Below are 16,552 nucleotides of genomic sequence, written 5' to 3'. Positions count from 1 at the left end.
TTGTTCTCAAGGCAAGGAAGTTAGTCCTAGTGTTTATTTTGCCTCATCTATAAAATTTTGAGGTTTGCCCCAAGGCAGCACTCTTTTCTGGGTTAAAAAATGACAAGGGAGATGACATGTTCTCCTTGGATCATGGCGCTGATTCAAGTGGCTCAGTCGACTCTGTGCTTTACGGTCAAGATTTTGAAGGGAAACAACATATTTTTTGAAATTTGACAAATATATTCATACCAGCAAATTTTACAATGGGGACCAGTAGTCCCATTAGATTTACATAGTATGAATTGCCCAGGAGCATTCTCCATGGCCCAAAAGAAAACCCATTACCCCTTACATTACCAAATAGCCTTAATTGTATCGAATCCAACAAAAATGCCATATTGTGGCCCCCCCCCCCCCCCCAAGTCAAGATCATGACCTTCCACGTCACACACACTTCTCCACCACATCCCGAATTTGATTTTTAAAAATCCCGCTCAAGGGCCAAAAACTATCGTGCGCCCTCACCGTGCGCGATAAGCAACCACTGAACAACATTAGATCTCCGACGGCCTCCACCTCGAACCACCACCAATCACCACGGTCACCACCTCCAGTCTCACCTCCGTTTCCTCCATAGAAAACCAGCCAGGGGAGTCTCAGCCACCACCACCATCATCAAGATCCTGCAACTACCATTGCAACTGGCCACCACGTCCATCCTCAGGCCACCACCCTTGATCTTGATTCCGGATACCACAGTCTCCTATAGCCAAACCCATCAATCCCATTGCTAACTAGGCAATCCACAATCTCCGGTAGTCCTCGGCCTGAAAAATAAGATCGCTCGGCCTATAGCCGGTCTTCCACGACTCCGGATCCAGCAACCCACGTCCTTTCACGGCCTCCGGCAACCTTCGTGGTTTTCCTCGGCTCCAGTTCCTGCATCACGGCCTCCACGACTCCAGATCCGGCCTCCACGACTTCAGATTCGGCCTCCACGACCCCAGATCTGGCCTTCGCGGCCCCAAATCTAGCCACCACGGAAGAGCCATACTCCAGATCTGGCCTCCACAGTTCCAGATCCAGCCTCCACGGCTCAACTTTTGCTAGCAATGGAGAGAGACGAGAAAGAGAGGGGGAGACTCAAAAAATACAGAGGAAGAGAGGGAGACGAGAGGGAGCCAGCAATGGGGAGAGACAAGAAAGAGAGGGTGAGGTACACAATACAGAGAAAGAGAAGGAGACGAGAGAGAGAGAGAGGGGAAGAAACCGCCTCCCTCGGTAGGGCTTCCATCGACCTAGGGAGGGAGCGTCACGAATCGCCTTTTTCTCTTCGTATTCTTCTAATCTTTCAGGCCTCAAAAACCTACTGGCATTGAAACAACACTTATTACTGATTTAGTATCTATAATCTGTCGTGTTCTCTATTAGCAGTGTTTTGAAGCCTTCATGAAAAAAAGAAGAAAGTAATATTCAAAACTATTGCTCATAAAAAATGATAAGCTGTAATGAAAGCGAACTCAGAATTTCTGTGGGCACACAAACCTCACCCAAACTCTTATGTATTCACACCACTATCCCTATCCTAACCGCTAATCATACACTAATCTTCATTTTCATGGTAGAATTCCACCCAAATATTAATAAACAACACGGGTATCGTTCCTTCCATACTATAGTAGCCATTCTTCCTCCCTGCAAGTTGCAAGTATTTTGTTTTGACTTTGGAGGATTAAAGCATATTTCCACGGTCCCTGCTTTAAATTTGCTGACACAATATGGTAGTAGACTGCCAAGACCCCATTCCTACATAGGTATGCAGCTAAATGAGGAGAGAAATGATCCGCCGTTGACTGCCCTCTACACTTCTTCCCCAATGCCACTCATTAGTCCACGGGGAGCCTCAGCTGCAGGATACCACATGCTGTAGGAATGGGCTGGTGGCAGCGCCAAGAGAGAGAAATGGATACACCTTTTCTTCCCCTATCCATAACTTATTCTGGAGGAAAAATTGACAATGTCAAAACGAGCCTGGTACTCATTGTGGGTGGTCAAGTCTTGAGTCTTCTTTTTCTTTTCTTTTTTTAAGCAAATGGGGTGCAATTTTCAACTAAAGACAAGACAATAGCACATAGAAAACTAGTGGAAGCTTACAGAGACCATTCGTTGTGGTAGACTCTTCTTACATCATTGAGTGGATTAGTTTCCAGTGAGAGTTTCCTTGGGGTATGTTTGGTAGCACAAAGGTTCGGCATTCATTGGAATTTCAAATGCCAATGAATGTAGATTCCTTGTTTGGTTGCCAATATTGCATTGAAGCTCCATTTGAGTCCCCAACTTGTTCCGGATATCGTTATTGTTTTTGGCACACGGGGCACCCATGTGGCACTAATGTCCTCTCTAGTCATCTTCCAACCAAATTCTCCCAAAATGTTAAATTTTTTGGTAAAAGAATAGCGGAGAAGGTCTTCTTTTCTCTCTTTCTCTCTCTTTACTCTCTTTTGGTAATGACACCCTTACTTTTTCCTCTGCTCTCCGAGAGAACTGCCGCGCAACCAAACCTACTTACCTCTATTCCACTATTCTTCTAAACAAATCAAATGCTTGACTCCTCCATTTTGACTTCTTATTCTACTACTCTCCGATCCACCCCCCAGTGCAACAAAACATAGCCTTATTGGATCGGATTGAGAAAATGAATTTATTCTCTTTTATTCAGGTTTCTTTTCTTCATGTGCACCATGAGGCAAATGGAAGGCTGATTCATTGGACAAAGGAGAGGGTGGGAAGACCAGGGCTAATTACCGATCAATATTTTCCTATTGTTGATTTTGTTATATTATTGACCATTTCAGTCATCTTTAATACTTTACTTGTCTTTTTGAATAAATCCGATATCATTATTGCTGAGCGAAAAAAATGTGAATCCAGGATGAATTTACTTGTTGACTCCCTTTACCCTTCACCTAGAATCACTTGTTTAGCATCAGAGTTCATTAGATGCATCATGGTTCTATCATGTTGGGCTACAACATTGATGGTCTATCACATATGTTGCTACCTGCTTGATACTGTATCATTAATATATCCACACATCATTGTGTGTTCCATTTTGATGAAGATGAGGCACCAAATATCATGGAATGTTGTGCCTAGGGCCTCAAACCTTCGTGAACACTCGATACCCACAAGATCGAGAGATAGTTTATTTATGGTAGATAGGTTCATGAGCAGCACTCTATTTCAAAAAAGGTTCATGAGCAGCACCAATTGGGTGGGATGGGGGTGTAAGCTTGATGGCAGGATGAACTAGCTCATGATCTGATTTTCGATTCCAGAATGACATGATTGAGAGGCTAAATTATTCTGGATAGCTGTGTTAATAACATCACCTTCTTCTTGAATATTTTCTAAAGGATTCATTAGCCGACCCCAACTAGTTTGGGACTAAGGCTTGGTTGAGTTGAGTTGAGTTTTTTGTTAATAACTTCTTCAAGAAAGAACCCCTATGGTCTAGAAGTCTTTGTGCCATATTTTCATAACTCCCCCGCATCATCATGACTCCCATGGCTCAACTCCCTTTTACCTTGGCCCGCACTCTTGTGAAAGTCCGTGTTTTCCCCTACAAAGTCAATCAGAACTCCATTGACTCTCTCGGGTTATGATCGAGTCAATCAAGTACTCAGATGCTTCAACCGAGTACTTGACTGTAATGCCGAGTTTACTAGGATTTGCCTTGGCCGCATTTTGACCCATATCCTCACTTTGAAACACTGGCTTGTGCTATTGTTGATCCACCTGTTATGTGGCTCAAATGTTGTCCCGTATATTAATCAGCTAAAAATGGGATGGAACTGTGTTGGTAATCCACAGCCCAAAATGTTCATTTTTTGTCTATTAGCATGGAAACTCTATCCACAGTATCTTTTGGATTTATACCTCTTATCTTCTGGTATAAATTTTGATTCTACCTAGCATGTCATCAATTTTGTTTTACATGATTCTATGATCTCTGATGCTCAAGCATCAACAATAAACCAGCCAACCGATTAAAAAATGATAAATTGTGAAGACTATTTGATGTTACATGATCCGTGAACTCTTTCACAGCCACGGATGGAATAGGAGTTTGTCAACTTGTTCTTGGTGCAAGATAAAAGGGAGTTGTCTGCATTGCAACATGCACTTGTGTTGGGATTGAGCCTCTAGCTCAGTTGGTAAAGACTGTTCTTTCACCCTGAGGTCGGGGGTTCTATCCTAGCTTCCCTATCAAAAAAAAAAAAAAAAAAACAAACAAACATGCACTTGTGATGCATGAACTTCCTAGATTTCTTGCTATCAACGTGACTACTAGGAGGTGACTATGCAGCATGGTTGCACTTTAATAATACCACTGCATTGCAAGGTCCTCACTGGTGCAAGTGCATGGATGGTTCTTGTAATGACACTCGTCTTGAAAACAATGAAAAGCCAATGTAATAGGCATTTCATCACTAAAATCTTTGTCTTTTTTTTGTTAGTGTTTTGGACTTGTAAAGTTTAATTGTGTTAAGGTGTTTCTGTTTCTTGTAATTCAGTGGTGCTCTCAGTTTACTAATTATCTTCCTTTCTTTATATTTTTTTCCTTTTTTTTCTCAGGCCTTCCTAGACTTTAGATGCTCTATTATTGAAAGGCGTGCAAAGTTTAAGCGTTCCCAAGCTCAAGAAAGAAAACATATTGTCGAGGTATGTTGAGAACAACTGAGAAAGAGTTGCTTAAATGACAGATTATTGATTAATGTTGTTGGAGATTGTCATTCAAAAAAAGAAAGATTGATTAATGTTGTTATTTACTCAGGGTATCATAGTGGGACTTGACAACTTAGATGCTGTTATTCGCATAATTAGGGAAAATTCTAGTAATGCCATGGCTTCAGCTGCTTTAAGGAAAGGTTAGCATCTGTATTACTTTTTGAGGTCCGTCTACAATGTGTTTGTACTTATTTGTTTGTTATTTGAGCTGGTATTATGGGTTGGCCATTTTATATCTATAACTAATTACTTAATCATTTCTCTGTTGTTTATTGAAATTGTAGGTTACGCCTATGTGTGCTTCCTAAACTAGCTGTTCAGTGTTCACTGTTAGAATTGTATATTAATGCCACATTCAATGAAATAATCATAAATTGGAAAGTCATTGTATTTACGTAGCTTCCTTAATCTTAAATTGGAAAGTCATTGTATTTACGTAGCTTCCTTCTCACAAACGACATTCCTGATTCAATTTTCATGGAATTTTGAGGTTCTGTTACCGTCTTTGCAAGACATGTCTATTCACATTTTCCCTTTTTCTTGACAACTACATGCAGGCATATCTGTAGTATTGAATCCGGTAGTTATCATACTTTGTTTTAGTCACTGAAGGTGTTCGAGTGCCCAACCCCTAAAAGTATTAGCGAGTTTCAGTATGATTTTCTGCTTTGGTTGATTACTTGGCCTTGATATTTATCATATATGAGCTGTCGTTAGTTTTTATCCTGGTTTTACATCAATTATAAGATTGGCGTAAAGGAGTGGACATTTTTTTAAATTTGTTTTTAAATTTTGGTTTCGGTCGGCATGGAAACAGAAACATTTTACTTTCAGTGGGAGTGGGCGTATTACATACCCACTTTTGTGGGGATATTTCAATCTTTTCTATGTAACCCTATTCTCATATATATATATATATATATATATATATTACATTTTTGTATAGGAGAGAGTAATACAACTCTCTCTCATCTCTTCACCACTTCTCTTCTTCTCTACTTCTCTTCTCATGGAAGATAGGATACCTCTGACATGGTATCAGAGCCAATGGTAGTGAGAGTTAATGACCCTGAAGACGTGACGTAACGAGAGGAGACGAGACGCGAGAGGAGATGCCCCACCCCCACCATATGAAGACGCGACGAGACGGGACGAACCATAGTTTTTTCCCCCACCCTACATCAGTCGTATCCCCTCAAACCCTAACCCTTTGAGTTTTCCACCAACCCTAACCCTAGCCCTAACCACCCCTCCATTTTTTGTGCATTTCTAACCCCAAACCCTACTCGCATTCCCCAAACCCCATTCTAACATTGTCGCCCACCCCCAAAACCCATTTTTTGTAACTTATACCACCCAAACCCTAACTTTAGCCCTTAAATACGCTCCCAACCGTCCCTAAAACCCTTTTCTTTTGGGGTTTTATCCCACCTAACCCTAATCCCACCCTTCCCATATCTTTCTAGCATTAGTGCCCTCTCCCAACATCGTTTTTCTTTTGCTTTCCTTCCTCATCAGTCCCTAATCCCTTTTAACCTTCTTCTAAACCTTTGTATTCATGGTTTAAACAATCACTTTTCATCTTCTTCATCCCGTTGTTGGTTCCGGGTGATGTTTGATGATTCTTTCTCCTTAGTGGTTCGTTTGTGTGGTGTTATCGATTCCTTTTATCCCGGAACCACGTACTGATATGTGCGACCGCATACGTTGGCGGTTTCGTTGGTGACATGTATGTGTTTTGATGGTGGTTGGTTGTGGTGGTGATTTGGTGTTGGCATTTGTGGTTGTTATTGGTGGAGATTGGTTGTTGCTGATGCTTGTGGTTAGTATTAGTGGTGGTGCGTACCGTTGGTGGATGGTTCGTTGCGTTGTTGGTTCCCTCGTTTTTGTTGGTTGTTGTTGATGCTGTGTTGTTGGTTGACTTATTGGGGAATGGTTGGCTGTGTTGTTGGTAGACTCATTGTCGGTGCCGTATTGGTAACTTGTTGGTGGGTTGTTGGTGATTCGTATGTTCGCGTTTGTTGATGATTTATGGTTGGTAGTGCATTATTATTTGTGATGTGTTAGTATTGGTGGTGTGTAGTTTGTGTCTGTTGAGTGTATTAGAGGTTAGCTTTGTCATTTCTATGTATTTTTAGGGTATTAGTGTCATTTTACTTTGGATGCCCTAGTTGGGCCTTATATATACATTATTTAGAGGGAGAGCTCTTTAGTGGAGTCTCTCACCATCTTCTCCACTCCTCTTCTCCTTCCTCTATCTAACCCTAATCTCATTTGGATGCCGTAGGTCTGATCCTAGAAGAGAAGAAGGAAGAAGAAGAGTCTCTCTCCCACTCCACCTTCTCCGGCAAGCTCCATCACCTCCGGCGACCTTCTCCTGCCACTGGTGAACACACCCTCCCTCTCCAGCTCGCTCTCTCTGTTCTCTCTTTCTCTCCCTCTCTCTCCTCTCTCTCCTCTCTCTCTCTACTTTTTCTTCTTTTTTTCTTCTTCCAGCGAGCTCCTTTTGTCCTCTCCGGCGAGTCTCATGCCTCCAACCACCTTTTGGCAAGTCTCTCTCTCTCTCTCTCTCTCTCTCTCTCTCTCCCTTGCTCCGGCGAGCACCCTCCTCTCTCATTTCTCCTCTTTTTTTAAACCCTAAAACTTAATCCTCAAATCTCTTATTTTGGCTCCCTAAACCCAAAACCCCCTTTGTAAATACCATTTGTAGATCCACCCCCCTTTTAAACCGAAAAAAAGATGAGAAAACCCAACAAAAACTCCAAAACAACCCTCTTTTTTCGCCTATTCTTTCTCTTTTTTATTTTCAGTCTCTCAATCTTTTTTTTTTCCTTTTTTTCCCTTATAACTCCCTACATCTTTCTTTCCTCAATCCTCTCTTTTGAGTGCTTTCTCGTTCTCTTTCCCTCTCTTTATGGCTTAAGTTTCTCCCCCCTCCCACTCCATCCATCTATGTCATGTGTTCTTCTACGTCCTTTATGTTCTTCTTCAAGGCGAACACCAAGTGTTTGGTGAAATGTCTGAGAGAGGTGTTGCACCTTGTTAGTCCTCTTTTGATGAGGAGTCTTATCATATGGTTCTTCTTTTGTTGTCTTTTCTCTGTTGAGGAAGTGTTGTCCTCTTTGCTGTCCTTTCTTAAGGGGAAGTTTTATGTTGTCATTTAGTTTCATAGATGGAGTGGTCTCTTGTCTTGTTGTCCTCTATGCCATTTGTTGTTGTCTTCTATGTTCTCTTGTTGTTTTGTATTGTTTCTAGTGGTTTCTTGTTGTTGTCTCGAGTTGTCTCTCATTGTTGTTGTCTCTTGTTGATGTGTTCTTTTGATGTCTGGTTGTCTTCTCTTGTTGATGGCTTGTGTTGTGTTGTAGTCTCTGGGCTCATGTAGTTTCGCCCGAGGGGGAGTGTTGTTGTGCTTCCTAGACAGTCTTTGTCTTCTCGGCTCTATGTCCTATCCCTCCTTTTCCGGGGCTATGGCTTCCACATCCAATGTTAGTCAGCTCTCTTAAAGGCGATAGTCTTTTCCCTTCGACCTCTCTTTTCCGAGCGATGGTTTCCCATCGTTGGTTGGCTCTTTTAGGCAACGATGTTCATGCAAACGACCTTGTCTCCAGATGATAGTTTTCTCATCGTTGGTTGGTTATCTTCTCCCTCTTTTTTCGGGCGATGGCTTCCATATCTATCGTTGATCGGCTCTTTTACAGGCGACAATCTTTTTCCGTCGACCTCTCCTTTCCGGGCGATGGTTTTTCCATCGTTAGTCGGCTCTTTTCAGGCGATGATGTTCATGCTGTCGACCTTGTCTCCAGACAATGGTTCCCCCATTCGTTGTTGTCCTCTTCATTTGGCGTTGTGCTGCTTACCCAATGTTCATTATGCGCACCTTTGGTGTGCCCCTTTTGCTTGCTGGATCGTAGCTGTTCCTGCCATGACGCCTCCATTGCTCGTGATATGCGGATATGTTCATTGTGCTCTCATTCAGGGGGAGGCGCTGTTTGATCGCTCTCGCGGCTGTGCTACTTCAGGGGAGCTGCTCTTTTTGATGGCCATTGATCTCGATGCTGTTTAGTGCGGCCGTTGTTTTCCTTTTTAGTATTATTCTTTCATTATGTATTCACCACACTAGCTTGAGTAGTGTTTTACCAAGCTGGATGTGTGTATGGGCTTATTGTACTTTTTTTTGATGTATGGTCCTTTTTTGTTTTAACTTTTAATTGTTGTTGTAGTCTCCCTTGTAGCAAGCTGGAGTTCCACAGTGTATACACTCCAGCTTGAGGGGGAGTGTTGAGTGTATTAGAGGGTGGCTTTGTCATTTCTATGTATGTTGAGGGTATTATTGTCATTGTACTTTGGATGCCCTAGTTGGGCCTTATATATATACATTATAATCATATCATCTTTCCATTTTTTAGTTGTTCCAACCATTTAGGCCGAACTTCAGAAATTTCGATAAAAATTTCGAAATTTTGAAGGAAATAATGACATTGAATGAATTCATTGAGACTTCATTTCAGTGGAGATGGAAACGGAAATATTTCTGTCGTTTTGGGGAAATTTCGGGAAATTTTAAAACCATGGGCATAATGTGACCTTAGTGGTACTTCATATCCCACTGTCCTTGAGGCTTCTACTATTCTCTCATTGTCTGTGTCAGTTGCTAAAGCCTGTATTGTATCATTTAACATCAGTCCATTAATGTTGCCATTCGGTTTAGCTGTGATCATCATACTATTTCTATACTATTTCTGTGTTCGCTGATTTTCCATTTGTTTATAGTGATTGGATATAGGTTAGTTGTACTTCAAATTATCTATACCTAAGTCTGAAATATTATTCACTCCCATTACAGCGCATAATTTGCTGCTGGCAATTCTAATGCAATAAATGCTACTCAAGTCTGTACTCTGTCATTTAATTTTTGTGCCAGTTCAATTCTTATCAACTTAATGCCACCAGTTACAGTGGTGGACTGTAGAATTCATGCATGCAACTATCTCTTTGCTACCCTAGGACTTGTTTTATTCCCATCGCATGGCTTAATTTTACTGTGGGCAGATCCATTTTAATAGCTTTTCTCTGCTATAGTGCCTATGTTGCCTTGGCTGCTTTTTTAAGAGCTACTTAGTTTCCAGCTAAGATTACCGTTTCATAATGGGTTCCATATCCATGTTGTACCTTGTCTAAAAATATTTCAATATTAGGTGTAAAGGTTGTCCTTGTGTATCAGATGTGTTGTTATTTCTTTACCCCTGCTGAATCTGAGTTGCATTGGTCTGTAGTCTTTTTATGTGGTTCAAGATTGGATATTTGCTAAGCAACCTACTATGACAATGATGACTGCATTAATGGATGCTTAAGTAGAGTTGGTTAAATTTTGCACTTTTGTCACTGACTTACTTATTTGGTTGAACACCACTCCGTCTGCAAGAGGACAATTTAGGCTCGTCCTCCCATTCCCATTAGCTGTAGCAATGGTACCTTGGCAATGATCCATTTCATATCAGGCAAGTCATATAACCCCCACCAGTGAAAAGGTGGAGATCAACCTACCACATGGTACTGGAATTGCTGATCTTGTTTGATTTGTTTTTTGTTCTCTCTATCATCTATCTTTTTTTTCTCTCTTTTTGTGGTAATCTTTGTCTGATGCCCTTGATAAGCTATACAAATTTTGCTCCGTTTATGCTAATGAGCTGGGTTCTTGCTTGATTTCCCATCTTATGAGTGCAGAGGAAGGAGGGAATTAGTTGGACATTGGATTTGCTTTAAGTAGGTATTCGTTGTTCAACTGTAAGGACATGGGTTCTTCAAGTACCAAACAAATCCATGCCAGATTTTGACATTGTATGTCAAGAATGTTCTAACATGTAGCTTTCATTTTGTGTCTTTTCCTTGGCATTATCGATATTTTATTTCTTATGATTCTCTGCTTTTAATTAGCTTGATTTATGACTATGAGTAAGTTGATTATTATCAATATTAATACCCACTTTATTAGAGTATGAGATGATTAACACTTCTGCCATTTAGTTTTCTTTTCCTTTTTATGACACTGTATTCCTCCATCAGTAAATTGGTGGGATGTTTTTTTTTTTGAATGATTAAATTGCTGGGATGGTTCTTAATGTATTTTCTTTTGTGCAGGGTTTGATTTATCTGAGAAACAAGCTGAAGCTTTGTTGGATATAACTCTAAGAAAACTTACTTTTCTTGAGGTCTGGGTTTGTCTTGAGGGCATAAACTGTTTTATTTCTTTTTGATGTGACCATTTTTGATGCAGTAGAGTAAAATGCTCTTTCTTTGTTTTCTCGCAGAGGAAAAAGTTTGTTGATGAAGGTAAATCCTTGTCAGAACAAATATCAAAGTTAAATGAACTACTATCAAGCAGAAAGCATATGTTACAGGTAATTGTTACGTTGGACATTTTCATGTTAAAATATTCTCTGTATTGTAAAATTAATTTCTTGTTTTAATATTAATATTTTCCAGTGATACGTGTGCGGCATTTCTTTTGCTTCCTTGAAGTTTTGTCTTTAATTCCTTTGCTTCTATTAGATACACATTTTTTCTATTGGTGTCCTTAGAGATTCAAGAATTAGCTTTTTCTTTCATGTGTGTGTGTGTGGGTGATATTTCCACCCCCTAAAGTGGCTATTCCAATTATCTCCGTTGACCCGAAACCTTTTCTTTCTCTTTAAACCAAGAGCTTGATGCCCCTGTCCTATAATTGCATCCGTATCAGGCCTGATCACTTCCATTCCAACCCTCACTCTCACCGCCACTCGCTGCAATCATAGATGGGTGCATCTAACTAGTTTGATGTGAAGGTTCAATTTCGAGAGGTTGTTGAGATGGTTTCAGTGGGGTTAACTCTGGAAGGGCGAGCGAAGGAAACTAAGGTTGAGGTTAAATCAGGGAGGAGGATGTGCCAGTTTCAAGGAGGCAAGACGTAGGTGGGCACTATGGAAGAGAGGCCTAAGGTAGGTTTTGCAAATACCCGAGATGGTGGGAGTGTGGACCAAGGTTGCCAAGGCGGGAATCGAAAGCGGGATTCGATTCGGGATTCGAAAGCGGGAATTGAAGGCTCCTGGGATGGTTGGAAGCGGGAATCGTGGGTTTGCCAGAGAGTCGACAGAGATTCGCCGGGGATTTGTCGGGGATTCACCGGAGATTCGCCGGGGAATTGCTGGGAGTCGCTGGGGAGTTGGGATTCGCTGGGGATTCGCAGGGAATCGCCTGGGAATCGGGGTTCCTATAAAGTGGGAATCGGGGTTTTCATAAATTGGGAATCGAGGTTCCCAAAATTGGGAATTGGGGTTCCGACGGAATCGATTCGGGATTCCCCAGAATCGGGGAATCGAATCGAATCACGATTCCGATTCGCGATTCGGGGAATTGCGAATCCCCACACTCAGGTACGAATCCTGCTTCCCTGGTGTGAATGCTTGAAGGTTGCGCCAGCCAATATAGAGACAAATGCGAATGGTAGTCAACATTTCTACCTATTTTAGAAACACCAGTGTTTAATGTTTTAACTTGGGATAATTTTCCTTGCAAAAGAATTCCATTGAAAGAGAAATTATAGGGTCCAACATGAATAGAATTTTCTTAGAAAATAGGGAAAGTTTTTGTTTCTTGAAAAGGAATTCCATGGAATTGAGATAGCCAAATGCTGGAAAACTAACTTTCCAATGGTAAATTTTGTCATTTTTTTATCTAGATCCAAACAGCCCCTTATTGTTTTCTTATTTTATCTCAAGCAAGTGAGAGTGTGAAGCTGGCCAGAAGAAGAGAAAGAGAAGAAGAGAAGAATAAGAGAAGGAAAAGTGGGAAGGACGGAAATTAGGAGAGAAAAATCTGTAATTCAATAGTATTCCAAAAGCTATCTGTTTATACATGCGGTCCTCATGTATATAGGCAAATAAAATAACATGAAAAGTAAAATGCCTAAAACTAAATAACATGGAAATAAAATCCCTAGAAGTCATATTGGGCAATATGCTACTTATTGGGCCCCACGCGCCTACAATCCTCATTATTCACCCTTACTTGAAAAGAAGTCGTTATCGAGATCCCTACTGGTCTTGTGATCAGTCCACCTAGATCAAATATCTATATGATCCACTCGAGTACCAGGAGTAGCAATCCGTCGAAGTCATGTAGTATGAAATGCAGGCAAAGCGATACGAAACATACGAATGCAAGCCTTGCCTGACAAGTGAAGTGGCTAGAAATATAGCAGCGTACTCGTCACACATGTAGAACCATATGAACACAAGCCTTGCCGACAAGTAAAGTGGCTAGAAATATAACAGTGTACTCGTCCTGTGGCGTGATATTTGTGGGAAACACCAATCCATGACTAGACTCCATAAGTGTGAGTTAAAATCTGATCCAATTAGCGGATCAAGGCTCAACGGAATGCCTTGGAACAATATATATGGCAGAAATGTCTCCCTTAATCAGGTGTATGGGATTTCTAGTTACTAGATTTCATTGGTGATCAAAATAAAACTCATAAAGAATTGGAAAACGATACCAAATTGATTACTCAAATTGTAATTCCTGCTTGATCTACTCCTCGCTTGGCTTCAAACGCTTCTCAAACGCGAACGCCTTAGAAGTTGGATTGATGGCTCCCTTTAATTTCTTGGACTTACGGAGGGACCCTTTTTGAAGAGCTTTTCTCCAAGAACAATTGAAAGAGGAAGAAGAAAACTTGAGAAAGGAGTAGAAAACAAATTTTGGAGAAGAGATAGAAAGAGAGAAAAACGTGTAACAATGTAACCCATTCCTCTCTTCCAACCACCAATATATAGAGAGGGAGCTTGGCACCCTAAACGTTCTGGACGCCCAAGTTGCCCAAAAAACTTCTCCAAGACTTTCCTTATTTCATTCAGATTCCCTTCTAAAAGAGCTTTATTTCAAATTCCCTTCTAGATTTGAGATATATTGCGTGTTCCCTGCCATGATCATTGAGTTATTGGAAAGTTGGCCCGTGGTTCCTTGGAGGAAAAAAAGAAGGATAGATACTCCTGGCATGTTTCCTTTCTATCAACCATCTGGGTCTTATGGAAAGAACGTAATGCGGTGGGTGTTTAAAGGATATTCCAAGAGAGCATTGTTTTTATACAATAAGGTGATTGCCATTACTATATCTTGGGCCAGGATTGTACCTTTATATTTTTGTCGGCTTATGATCTCTGGTATGGATGGAAGGAGATTTGCTTTGATTCAGAAATGGAACCTAGGATTGTTCAAGACTGGGAACCCCTTGCACATGGGTTTCTAAAGCTAAACTTTGATGGATCTAGTTTAGGGAATCCTAGTCCCTCTGGCATTGTGAGAGTCCTTAGGGGTGAGTTGGGTGCCGTGAGATGGGCCTTCTCAGGTCCAATTAGAGCAGCTGATGCTAATGAAGCTGAAGTTCAAGCCGTTCACCAAGGAATAAAGTTTCTTGAAAATGTTCATTTTAATAAAGCAGTGATTGAGGGGGGCCCTCTCAATGTGATATGATGATTTAATAAAGTTCGATGCCCTTGTCGAATCTGACCCAATTACTTCCATTCCAACCCTCACTGTCATGGCCACTTGCTCCAATCAAAGATTGGTGCATCTGACTAGTTTGATGTTGAGATTCAACTTCGAGTTGAGATGGGTTCACAACAGGGTTAACTTGGGATGGGCAAGCGAAGGAAACCAAGGTTGAGGTTGAATCGGGGAGTAGGAGGTGCCAGTTTCGAGGAGGCAAGTGGTTGGTGGGCACTATGGAAGGTAGGCCTAAGGTAGGTTTTTGCAAATACCCGTGGCGGGAGCGTGGACACCTGAAGGCTGCGCCAGCCAATATAGAGACACATGCGAATGGGAATCTACATTTCTACCTATTCTAGAAAAGTCATTTTTTAATGTTTTTAACTTGGAAAAAAATTCCTTGAAACAGAATTCCATGGAAAAAGAAATTCTAGATTATTCCATGGAAAACAGAATTCATGGTTATGTTCTCTCCTTTTGGAAATTTTAGCAGGTTCACCATATGAGTTCATTATTAATTGCTGTGCTATTATTTAAGTGTATTTCCTGCATTCAATTAAGTTACAATAATTATTAGTCATTGGTATGGGAAGTTATTTTTAAGAGGGCGAGCCTTGGCACAACGGTAAGGTTGCTCCATTGTGACCTGGTGGTCACGGGTTCGAGTCCCGTAAACCGCCTCTCTGCAAAGCAGGGGTAAGGCTGCGTACATCTAGCCCTCCCCAGACCCCGCAATAGCGGGAGCCTCGTGCACTGGGCCGCTCTGGTATGCGAAATTATTTTTATTAGTGTTTTTATGCACCTTTTTGTATCTCATGAAATATTTTTTATTCTATTTCCTTACGCATGATTCATACTGTTTTTTTTAAAAGTTAACATTTTATTCAATAAAAGCAAAGCATAGTCAATAGGGGACAAATTGTCCACATACAACAGCTATGATTCATACTGTTTACTGTTATTTTTCCTTTATATAAAATCATATTTGTTCTTGTTACATTATCTTAGTTGATAGAACAAGAAGCAGTTGAACTCAAGAACAGATTCAAAACTCCAAGGCGGTCAATGTTGGAGGACGGTGATGGGAGTCAACTAGAAGAAATAGATGTTATCCCAAACGAAGAAATGCTTCTGGTATGTGATGCCACTTTTCAGAAGCAAATATTTTCTTTGCTTTTAATATGTTCCTGTATTAAATTTCAGTTGATTGACTTAATGAATGAGGTTATTTTCCCCTTGACTAACCCTTAAAATTATTACTATGTGATAATTTATAGGCTTTCAGTGAAAAAGGTTATGTTAAACGGATGAAGCCTAACACGTTTAATCTACAAAATCGTGGAACCATTGGAAAATCTGTTGGCAAAATGCGAGTAAATGATGCTATGTCTGACTTCATTGTCTGCCATGCTCATGATCATGTTCTTTATTTCAGGTAAGCTTTGTATTTTGAATAAATGCTTTGATCTTGTATCTTGTCTTTTATATGGATGCTATATTTTCATTTTATTCTCTGCTGTTCATGTTTCACTATCTTGCTCTTGTTACGTTGTTTTGATTGTGAAGCCTTTAATTGATACCCAAGTTATTATTGAATATATATCATCCATGGGTGCCAAAAAAATTGGAGATAATGTCATTAAAATGACTATAATTTGTGTCATGGTTGGATTCCATTGGATTGTGTATCCCAGACCCAAAGCATTCCCCTCGAGTCATTTCAATCAATGAAGAACCCTTAAAAGATGCTTAAAAACTTATCCAAATAAGCTATGATTTTTGGACACGGACACGAGTGTCGTGTGTCGACACGGACACGGAGTGTCGGACATGGCGAACTCCCTACATTTAGAAACGGGGACACGGCTAAAATATAAAGTATATATTCTCATGACTTGTAGATACAGATTCATGTGTGTTGAGTTTCAACACGGATACGAGTTGTCTAACATGGCAACATCTAAAATCTCGAAATGGTGATGCGTACATACGTATAAAATTACTAATTACGGTCATAATTTGTAACAATGTAAATATGATATTCATTTAACAAACTAATAAATGTTAGAATTAATCAACTATAATCTAAAACAAATCTGAGATAATCAAATAATAATGCATTCATCAATTTAATCTAGTTCTCTTCCATCCCCAATATACAACGCGGAAGAGAGACCAATATGATACAATGAATATACTAGTGGAATAAGAGTTTTTAGGGTTTAAGGTTTATGGGGGGAATACAAAAAATATT

The 16,552-nt window shown here is 40.4% G+C and overlaps 1 protein-coding gene across 1 annotated transcript in view; it reads left to right on the top strand.

Annotated features, from left to right (window-relative positions):
* GYRA (DNA GYRASE A) overlaps nucleotides 1-16,552 on the top strand; it is an 89,003-nt gene that overhangs the window by 45,733 nt on the left and 26,718 nt on the right. The window contains exons 14-19 of the mRNA XM_077392784.1: nucleotides 4,621-4,707; nucleotides 4,820-4,913; nucleotides 10,912-10,982; nucleotides 11,082-11,171; nucleotides 15,307-15,432; nucleotides 15,576-15,733. Of these exons, the coding sequence (XP_077248899.1) occupies nucleotides 4,621-4,707; nucleotides 4,820-4,913; nucleotides 10,912-10,982; nucleotides 11,082-11,171; nucleotides 15,307-15,432; nucleotides 15,576-15,733 (626 nt within the window). The remainder of the gene's footprint in view (nucleotides 1-4,620; nucleotides 4,708-4,819; nucleotides 4,914-10,911; nucleotides 10,983-11,081; nucleotides 11,172-15,306; nucleotides 15,433-15,575; nucleotides 15,734-16,552) is intronic.

This window comes from Tasmannia lanceolata, unplaced genomic scaffold, assembly GCF_043159265.1.
Source record: "Tasmannia lanceolata isolate RefF3 unplaced genomic scaffold, GAP_Taslan_0.1 ptg000012l, whole genome shotgun sequence".
Classification (NCBI taxonomy): Eukaryota; Viridiplantae; Streptophyta; class Magnoliopsida; order Canellales; family Winteraceae; genus Tasmannia; species Tasmannia lanceolata.
This window is presented reverse-complemented; position numbering and strand designations above follow the sequence as displayed.